Source organism: Mchenga conophoros, linkage group LG18, assembly GCF_057382185.1.
Source record: "Mchenga conophoros isolate Kocher_MC1m ecotype Shallow Benthic linkage group LG18, M_conophoros_male_GT1.1, whole genome shotgun sequence".
In the NCBI taxonomy this organism is placed as follows: domain Eukaryota; kingdom Metazoa; phylum Chordata; class Actinopteri; order Cichliformes; family Cichlidae; genus Mchenga; species Mchenga conophoros.
The window spans coordinates 289,494-300,494 of record NC_140543.1 but is presented as its reverse complement, the minus strand read 5'-3'; the positions used below and the strand labels follow the sequence as shown (position 1 = coordinate 300,494).

The following is an 11,001-nucleotide window of genomic DNA, read 5'->3' as shown; positions in this document are numbered from 1 at the left end:
AATGCAAGAGATGTGTGTTTTGCCTTTCTGAACACTAGAGGTCACTCGGGTACTCTGTAAAGTTCATGAATTTAGATGCCTATGAGACTGATTGTTAACATTCTCTAAGAAACACATTGCTTTTTATGCTCGTTATTATATAGTCGTTATTAGTCACGACACAGAGAGCCCTATTGATGATGATCGCCAGGTGGAAGATCTCCATAGTGTCCTGTGTGATCTGCTTTTAAGTCACATTCTCAAACCTCACAAACTGAAAACACAAATCCACTCAAATGAATGCCACTCTAAGCACTTCCATTCCCTTTTATTAAGAATCACACATAAGTTTTGTGTACGTGATTTATTTAAATGTCATTTTAAATGTGATTATACCTTTTGATCTGAGAAGGTTGGTGACTTTGTTCCTGTATGGCTCATTTTGATCATTGTAGCCTGGTGTTCCAATCCAATCTGTAATGATCTTTACATCATCATCTGTTATAACACCTTTGATTTGAAGCAGAGAAAACCATGTCTTTACCATCTCTGTGCTGTGGTTCTGAAAGCTGTTTTCAAAAATTTCAAGCCTGGTGTTACTCATTGAGGTGTTCTGAAAGTCTTTGAAGCCCTTATTATGATCCAACCAGAATCTTGGCATTGAACCAAGGATTGTCAGCTTGAAGGTGCTCTTTATATCATTATTACTTATGGCTGCAGCCAAGAGGTCTCTGAAGGCTGGTGATTTTGTACTGGGAAATTCACGATGGACTTCTGTAGGTACATAAACAGTTGGAAGTTCCCGACCATGAGAACTGTCCACTTTAGAAATGAGACTTCGATCCAGAGGAGATGAGTTTGTTGCCACTTCAAGCATGGCCTCTGCTAAACTGCTATTCTGGTTCTGTTTATGGGCCTTCAATATACTACTGACTGGTGGCTGGTGATCTGCATTGATGAACTTTCCAAGTCCTGGATTTTGAATTGCATATTTATGCCAGTTTTTGTATAACTCTACTTTTCCAACCTCTCTCTGAAGTATCTTTTTGCATTCATTTATTATCTTTCTTGGTTCACTTTCCTCTTCCTCTCCCCTCATTGCTTTAGTTAATTCTTTCCGGTTGATGAAAGGCTCCCATTGGCCTGGGTAACCGAGGAGAGCATCAGCCTCCACAGATTGGAGGCGATTTGCTTCCACAGTGATCTCTTCTTCACTGGCTTTTGGTTTCATTCCCCGTGCCAAAGCATGAAACAAGCAGCTCTTTCCCTTACTTTCTATGCTCATTGTCTGGTTATTCATGTGCACATCATAATGACCATCAGGATACTGGACACTCTTTGGTCTGTAGACTAATGTCACAGTTTTTTTAGCAGGTCTAGTGTCTGGGCTCAGCTCTTGCATTTTCGTAAGTCTTCCATTGCTGTCCTCTGTTAGGATGACAAGTTTAGTGCCAGTGGCTTCTGACAGAACTCTGATATCAAGGATGGTGCCTGCAGTCGTGGAGTTCTTGAACTTTTCAGCATATGATTGTGAGTGTTGACCTGCATGTCCTACAAGTTTGTGATTAGAATTTAGCTTTCTTGGCATGCATGCAATGTGTCTGGTGTTCTGTCCAGCTTTGAGGTTTTCCTCTGTTTTGCGACTCTTTAAGCCCTTTCTTATGTAACGACTAATTGCACCATTTGCCTGGCCTTTAACAATAGAAACTATGTGACTGGAGACCATGTAGACACTTTGGATACCTCCCAGAAGTGCTGTTGTCTTTCTGTGGCTATGTAATTTAGCTTTACCAGTCACTGTGGAGAGGAATGGATTCAGCATGTTCTTCCAGCTGAGGTCTTCATAGAATGGCTGTATTGCTGTACTGACCTCTTTGAAAATGGCCAACAGTTTATTCTTCCTGCTCTCGTCCTTCAGGAGATCGTGACGTTGCTTTTTATCATCAAGTTGTGAGAGAATAATGAGATCTCCTAATGTAGATAAAGGCTCTTTTTCTATTTTTAATTTCACTTTATCTTCAGTGTCATTTAGTGTTTGAGTCAGTATTTTCCCTTCAGTCTTTCCTGGTGCATAGCTGATTTTTTCTTTTAACATTTCTTTACTTGTGTGTTTTACTACATTCTTCAAATTAGTCTTTAAGACTACACTGAAGCCATCTTTAGCCTGTCTTGAAAGGAACATTGACATTGATTTATGCTGTTTACCAAATTTAAATAAGGTTTTAAAACATTTGAATCCATTTGATATCAGCTTTCCAATTCCTGACGCAATAAGAGAGACACCAATAGAAATGGCTTTTTCTATAGCCCATGACTTCCAGCTGAATTCTCCTGTCACCATGGCGTCAATGCCAGTGATGCAGTCTGATATTCCCTCTGTAATGAGTCCCAATCCAACTTGAGCAAATGTTCCAAATGTAAATACAGTGAGCAGTGCTCCTCCAACAATCTGTAAAACTCCAAGAAAGAACACCAGCAGACCTTCCCATGAGAAACGATTCTTCTCTACCACAGAAAGTACATATTTCAGACCTCGATGGTAGGCGTTCATGGCTTCAACTTGGAGATCTTTATCCTCGTCTGACACCAGTTTAAAAATCTGGATTGTTTTGGACATTGCATCTCTCGCTTTCTCTTTTATTTCATCCAAATTTTGGATAGCCTCAGTAATGTTTTTGTCAAAGTAACTATACATTATGCACTTGGTTGTTAACTGTATTTCCAGGCTGTTTGGGTTACTGTTTGTTGAGTCTGCAGAGGACATTTTTACAAATTGAAGACAGCCTGTTAGTTCCTCAATGAGAGTGGTATTATAAATATCTTGAAGATTTTCACAGTATTCTGAAAACAGGTTCATCTCAGCAACATCATTCATCATGTGATTTATCTTTTCTGCTGCAAGTTTCTCCAGAGAGGACGCTGTGCTGAAAGATGGCTGTAGTTGTTCAGTGGAGATGATTACCTGACCAGATCCAGGTTTACCTTTGCATGCAGTTTGACCAAAAGCCTGGAGTTCCACTCTTGTGTTCTCAGAGAGTAAGGAGAGGATAACAAATAATCCTCCATTATTGTTCACCTCTGTGGAAACCTTTATGTCTGTGCCACGTCCAGCAAGGTTTGTTGCAACAATGACATCACCGGGAAACAGCTCCTTGTGTATTTTGCTCAAACTGTCTCTGTCACTGCGGCAGTAGAGAATAATTTCAACTGGGATGCTGCCTGGAGTCCTAGCTTGCTGTATATCTGTGTGGTTTTTTATGTAATCAGTTTTGATCAGCTTTGTTACATAAGTTATTAGGTTGATTCACTCAGTTTTTGTTCAATATTTTTCATCTGGCGTATTTCATAAAAAAGAATGTCCGTGCCTTTTGTTTCTTCATCTTTATACCACTGCACCATCTGCCTCACTGTGGACCACCAACCACCAGGTTTAGATACAGGGCTTGAGTCAGGAGGAAACTCTCAAAACTCCACATTATGATTGGCTGATGGATCCCAAAATGGACTGCATATGATTGGAGATGCATTGTAGGGAAACTCCTTCATATATATCCAGAGACAGAGCACAGAGCTCTGTGATGAACACCTGAGTGTGCTGCAGAGTGCTGATGAATGTCATTAAACAGATGCTTTTCCAGGACTGAAAGGATCTCACTAAGCTGATTAGCTGTGAGCTGACTCAGACTGAGATTTGAAACTGGGAGACTGCATTTCACCGAGAGGATTTCAAGAAACTCAGCACTGTCACTGCCTGATTCGTAGTTGGCTTCACATTTATCCAGATGCCCTATTAAGCCATCTCACTGTGACTCACATTAATCTGAGATCTGGGCACTCGGTTTTTTCAAGCTGCTCTTTAGCTTGTTGGTGAAATTCTTGTAGTCTTTGATTCAGTTTTTCTTTCTGTCTTTCCTCTTTCTTCTGCTCAACTCATCGTTAACAACTGGTTTGTTGTATTCCTTTCCACTGAACACATGTATGTATCGTTCATGAATAGTACTTTGGTATAATTTATGAAAATGATATTCATGGAGACAGGACTTTATTCACAGCATCTCAGTTTGTCACCCATGTGACTTTCATTTGAAACTTTGTTCCCTGTTTTGATCTGAACAGTGACGTGGTACTTTCTGAAAGATAAAATAAATAAATAACCAAATTAGAAATACTTTTTGATATAACAGCCAACTCATAAGCACTTTATGAGACTTCATTCATTAGAAAAAAGAAAAAAAAATCAGAAAACAAACGTAATTTAATTTTGAAGGTTCTCCTCTTTATATCACTGTCTCACTTACTTTGGTGCAACAGCATCACAGCCAGTACTTTTGATCTCTTCCTAGAAGGTCTGTTTAGCCAACATGCCTTCTTGCTCTACAATTTCATCATGAACCTCAATCTTGCACAGAGGATGAACATCATCTGTGTGCACTGCCTGACTGTCAAGGATAATCCTGATGATGAAATCTAGATCCCCAGCTAGAATTCAGAGACCAAACAGGAATCTTCAAAGGTCAGTGCATTCAGGCCTGAAGTTCGCACATAGATCAGAAATTAAAGTCTTATAATATGCAGTTAGGCTAATCATTTTAAATCTCTACACAAAATGATAACCATGTAAAAGTCTTTTGGGATGAAAATCTCAAACTGCTTGCCAGTTCACTGCTGAACTTTCTTGACAGGCATTGATTTCTCAGTTCAAATGGTTTGGAGTTATAAGTCCTCTAAGCAGTGACCAAGCCTAACATCAACAGAAAACCCTGAAGGGTAGTTTCAAATGTACTAATGAACAGATAGATTCAAAGGAACATATTATGTGAACAGAGAAGAAGTAGTCCAACCATTAATGGGAGCCATTAGTAATATCCCATTGGTGCTGATATGCTAAAGCCATTCCAAGAAAAAGGCCTCTACACTTCCTACTGGTTTCTGAGCGCTGTAACCATCAATAATTTTGTTTTCTCAATTTCAAGGCATTTTTATTGACATGGTATAAACTGATTAAACGTTTGCCAAAGTGACTCACCTGGTTCCAAAACTTTTAATGCCAAGAAGCACCAACTTCAGTGTACTGGAATGTGAAAATTGCCTTGGCCTTGTTATATTCCATTTCTTCAAACTAGAGCATGCTACTGGACTTTCGTGAGGATCTGTTGAAATGACAAAGGTGGTGCAATTTTGAATTTGGCAAAATGTGTGCGAAATCAAACATATTTTTTCTATGTTCGCATAGAAAAACAGCAACATGGAAGAAGGAACACAAGAAGCTGGAGAAGTACCAAGGGCTCAGAGAAGAGCTCGAGAAGATATGGAGGGTAAAGGCAGCAGTGGTCCCAGTGGTAATCGAAGCATTCGGTGCAGTGACCTCCAAGCTAGACGAGTGTGTCCAGCAGATCCCAGGAACAACATCTGACATCGCTGTATCTATCCAATAAAAGCTAAAAAGCCTTTATTGGATAGATACAGTGTAGATTGACAGGAAAACGGGGAAAGAGTGAAGTGGGAAGACATGCAACAATTCCACAGATCAGACTCGACCTGGGCCTACTGCTCTTGAGCCATACGGCATATGGTCGCCTGCTCACCCACTAAGCTTAACTGGTGACCAGGGGAATTTTTTGTATACCAAGAGTATGTGAAGGTGTGAATGCAGTAACCAGTTGATGTACACCACAGCAGTAGTGATCCTTGACATACTTAGAAGTTAAACAGTTACAAGAAGCAGTATCGAACTAGCGAACCCTAACCTTAACCCAGATAGCCTGCGAGTTTAAACAATTCTCACTACATACCAAGTGGTCTAAACATTCCCAAAAATATGGCATTATCTCAATTATGTTTCCTGAAGACCTAAACTTAAGTAATCAATATAAATTGTCTAGTATAGCACAAAACTTTGTGTTAGTAAGTAAAACAGTTAGATGTTTACATGTTTCCTTCATCTGGAGATTTAGATGGATGCCATTTAACACAGAATGACTGTACTCCTTGTATGTTGAATAAAGTAAGACAGGGTGTCTGTGTTATTTTCTTTATTCAAAAATGCTCCCCTGGAAAGTCTGTGGAGAGTCCATCCGTTATTCGAACCTTGGATGTAGGAGGAACAATGCGGTTTTTGTCCCGGACCAGCTCTTTATCTTCTCGAGGACATTTGAGGGAGAATAGGAGTTTACCCATTTTTTTTCTTGACTGGGAGATAGCATTTGACCGTGTCCCTCGAAGTTCTCTCTGGGAAGTTCTTTAGGAGTATAGGGTGTCTGGCCTGTTACAAGCCAGGAGATAGCTGTGGAGAGGGAGGTCTGAGCTTCTCTGCTTAGGTGAAACAGGAAGAGCAATTCATTCTTATTACATTACATTATGTGGAGCGATCTGCCTTTAGAGATGAGACAGGTTTCTGTTCTTAAATCACTCCTGAAAACCCATATCTTCACCCTGGCCTTTGACTCCTTGTGAGATGTTGGTTTTTTGTTCTAGTTTTATTTCAGATGTTTTAGTTTAATTTATGCTATTTTATCTTTTTTTTTTTAAATATAGGGCTGTTTTAATTCTGATGTATTATGTGTTTTATTTTTTACTGTTTTGTTTTATTCTATTGTTCTTAACTTATTTAAGCTACAGCACGTTTGGCCTGTGCCTTGTATTTTAAAATGCTTTATAAATAAAGATGGATTGGATTGGATTACCTTCCTCTGGAAGTTTAATTGGCAAAAACTGTCTGTGCAACAATGTCCATATGAAGTGAAACTAAACTTAGCCAAGAGATTATATCTCCATACCAGGAATGTTTTACCTGTTTTACTAGATCTCAGGATGTAGATTGTTTTGTTAGGATGCTACTGTTTGCACAGACTGATTGCACTTGTCACATGTTGTATTAGACAATACAGTAGAACACAGTGTTATCCGGGTTATTTTCATTGGTCAAATTCTTGAAGACCTAACCTTGACTGCACAAAATAATAGGAATGGCCTGTTTTCACTGAGATGAAACATGACCGTTTCCTGTTGCTTTTTATGATACAATAGTAGTGACAAAATCACTCAGTGTTAAAAATCTGGTACCATTAAATAAATGAAAATGATTTAATATGGACAACAAAGTTTACCTGCCCAGCCAGTCTTTTTTATTTTGGTTGGTTATCTTTTGAATTTTAAAGTATGTTTACTTCATAATAGTGTACACTTGCAATTCTTACTCTTTACTTGTATCTTGATTTATCTTGATGTTTTTTCATTACTCAGAATGTAAAGTTAATGTAGAAGCACTCAAATAAAGGGCAGATAGTCTAAGATTATTAAGTTGTGTGGATTAAAACTCAAACTGAAATTCAACGAGTGGCTTCATGCATTGTTAGGTCAAAATTCACAGATTTGCATACATTTTCCTTCATTTTCTTCATCTCACAGAAATTAAAGAGCTGGTAATATACATAAAATTCACTTTTCAAGTAGAGTCGATTCTTCTTTACTGATTACAATTGACCAATCAATATTAAAATATACTTTCATTTATAATTCAAATCATACAATAATTTGCATCAGATTGCAAAAAAAATTACATATGATCTATGTCCATTGTTACACAGCTACTGATCTGCACATATTTGTTAAACAGAAAAATCCATAAAATCACCTTTGAGTAATATCAGAATCAGAAAGACATCATTTATCCCCAAGTGGCAATTAAGTTAACTGTAGTCCTGAAGAAAGTGGACGGAAGATGCATCCTTGTTTCTAATAATAATCTTATTATTATGAAGAATAATCTTCTTTCAACATTTTTAAGTTCTAAGTTCAATGAAAACCGAAACGTTTTTAAGCTGCCGTGACTGTGTGATACTCATGATTAGGTAAAGGTAGCTTTCTAAATTACTTTTAATTAATCAGAAGTTAAACATGAATTTAATGATTCTTCACAGACTAAAAAAAGTATACGAACATTTACAGTTTATACACTGACATAAAAAGACACTAGTTCTTTTTATATTTTTGTGAAAAAAGTGAAACACCTCAGCTCCTCAAAGTCCTCTGAATGCTCCTTTGTGTTTTCGCGATATTGTGTAAATATAATACCAACAGCTGTTCCCCAAACAGCTGTTTGCTCAGCAAAATAAACACACACAACAAGGCAAATATTGTACTGGGGGCCCCTTTATCTTTAAGTTTAGTGAGAATTAAGAGTTGATTAATTAAATTTGTAATGAAAATAGAGTCAAACTTTTTTTTTTCCAGTTTCTAGTCTAGTCTAATTAAGGTAATTAAATATTTTTTTTATTAAATAAAAAATGTCAAAGTTGTTGCATTACCTTCATGTGGAGTTTTAGATGGAGAAAGCAGTCTGCACTACAGCATCCATATGAAGTGAAACTACATTGTAACTCAGAGATTAAATCTGTTACCTGCCAGGAATGTTTGAACTGAGTGTCAAACACAAAGCTGTGGCTTTTTGTTTTGTCTACGTGTTTCATTTTGCATATGCATATTCTTCTTTCAGATCTAACCTTAAAAGACTGGTCTTGTTTAAGGAGTCTGAAGTAGAGAAAGTTGGAAGCATGAACTGTTTCCAAACACTGCCAGCTCTGTGAGGACTCCTCAGCTCTAAATATAACCAGTTATTCTGTTCTTGCTCAAAAGGTGGGATTTTTATTTCAAATTCATACATCTCCAGGTAATTTAATTTTAGTGGCAGAATGAGACTAAAAACCTCTTATTAAGATTTAGGATTATTACATTATATCATGTAACATAAGAGACATTTAGCTTTTTTTTCTTTTTATTCCTGCCATGTCTGATGACTTTTGCAATCAGAATTATGATCTGAATGCACTGTTGTGCCCAACATATTCTGCTTTTCCTCCTCTTGTTGATGTGTTTCTTTTATCTCTTTTATTTATGCATTTCTATTTATGTTATTTCAGTTGTTACATTAAATATAATATTATATATTATAGTATGACAATGTCTAAAGCTGAAAGTACTTCATAATAAGGGTGGAAAGCCACAACAACGCCCCCAGAGGCAGACAGAACTAGATCCAGGAGATCCAGGCCATCCACAGCCCCCAAGAGTACAAGAGTACACATCTCAGCGATATCTGTGCATCCATCGCAGCAGGAGAAGGACGGAGGGGCGCCCATGGCCAAAGAGCTAGAGTCCCAGAGAAGAAGACACAACGAGCAGCCGACCACATTAGAGGACTGGTCACCCTGGCACAAACTGAGAATGAGGCTCTAGGCACAGAAGAAGTTTAAACCACCCCTGACCATCGCTTCCAAGGGTGCAGTTTAGCGTCTTTTCCCCCCTAATAATTGACATATTCTTGGGGAAACACCTGCTAATAATACAGCAAATTAAAGTAATTTCATGGATTTGAGATGTGGTCAAAATCATATTTATTTCTCTATCACTGAAATGTTTTCTTAACCTAATCAAAATAATTTATGTATTGATGAGGAGCCCTTTCAGATGAGAAATTATGCCTTTTGGCCAGTAAATATGGATTATGTTTAAGGTAAGCATTTGGTGCAGCTAAACCAGAGGCAGCAATTACCTGCCGTATTTTTGTTGAGCCCAGCGCTCAGCGTAGTTCTGTAAGTGATTTACTTTTTCATTTCTAAAATTTCTCCGCCATCTAATGGAGAAGGTCGGGATTGCATTCAGGTCAAAACCACTGCTGTATTCACTGTTTCCTGTAAGTATGAGACTTGGAATCGAATTTATAATAATAAACTTCGCATTTTACTCATTTCTGGCATAAGAAGTATTCACTAAATTAATAGCCTGATAAAACAGTTTTGATAACCTGTAAGTTTTACAACAGTATAATTTGAATTTCTATTATCTCATTTAAGGAAATGGTAGGAGAGGAGGAAATGTTTTTATGGCTGTTGTTTAACTAAAAATGTTTAAAAATTACATTTCAGATTTTCATCAAAAACAGTTTTTATTTTAGTTGTTACTTTGTAGCCTGAAAGGATGCTTAGAAATAACTAAAATGCTGTTTTCTCAAAATAAATGTATTTATATTTTATTACTGGAAATCTTTACTTCACAGCTTAAAAATGAATTGAAAAATAAGTCAGTAAACAAAACAGTATAGCACAAAGTCATAAAAGTGCACTGATATCAGTCTGTCCGGTCAGCTAGCATAAACCATTGTGAATCCCTTTCATCTGCTTTGGTGTAAATGAAAGTAACAACAGGGGCACTGGAGAGGCACTCGGTGTCTCTATGATCTTTCCACTCCGTTACATGTACAGGGAAATGGCCCCCTCTGCCTTGGTCATGGATACTTCTTTAAGACACTGTGGCTAGCCTGGTCACGCCCCACAGCTTACGTATAAAACAGCTGTTAAGACGTGAAACCGGTGGTGGTTTGATCGGAGGACGGCAGAGGTTTCAGGATGATGGAATAGGTTGTAATAATGCAGACCTTCTCTGGATGAGTCATGTGCTCTTCTTTCACCGTCAGATTTATCCAGACCACGTGGATTTATGCACACACAACCCACAGCAGTTATTAATAGGATCAGTTTTCCTGATATCAAAAACATGTTGATTTTCCTAAATTGTAATGGCATTTTTGAAGAGAAACACGTGTAAAACCTGCACACACTGTTTTATTAGTCACTCAGACTATCATTGATCATTATTGAAAGAAATTGTCATGGTCCTGCGACCATGACTCAGTGACTTTATGTTTATGTTCTTTATTGTTATTACTTTCATTATTATTCATGGCTGTTTTGGGATGGTTTGTGTTTGGGATTTTAGACACTGGGTTCTGGGTTTGTGCTCCCTCTGTTGGTCCCTGGTGTTAGTGTTCCCCTGTCTCGTCAGGTTAATCAGGTCCAGCTGTTTCCCCCACCTGTGTGTGATTTCCCAGTGTCTCTTTGTGTATTTATAGTGTGTGATTTCCTCTGCTCCTCGTCGCGTCGTCTGTGTTCATACCCTGTGAAATCCCCTGCGTGCGCTCCCTGCTGTTCTCCCTTCATGTTCAGGTTTGCCACTCCTTTGTGTAGT

At 38.0% G+C, this 11,001-nt stretch overlaps 1 protein-coding gene across 1 annotated transcript; it reads right to left on the bottom strand.

Moving 5' to 3' along the window:
* Positions 1-239: 239 nt before the first annotated feature.
* LOC146552743 (uncharacterized) lies at positions 240-2,854 on the bottom strand. The gene is made up of 2 exons (XM_085255044.1): positions 376-2,854; positions 240-253 (listed from the first exon to the last, which is right to left on the bottom strand). The coding sequence occupies exons 1-2, from the start codon at positions 2,852-2,854 to the stop codon at positions 240-242; spliced, it is 2,493 nt and encodes an 830-aa protein (XP_085111170.1).
* Positions 2,855-11,001: the final 8,147 nt, after the last annotated feature.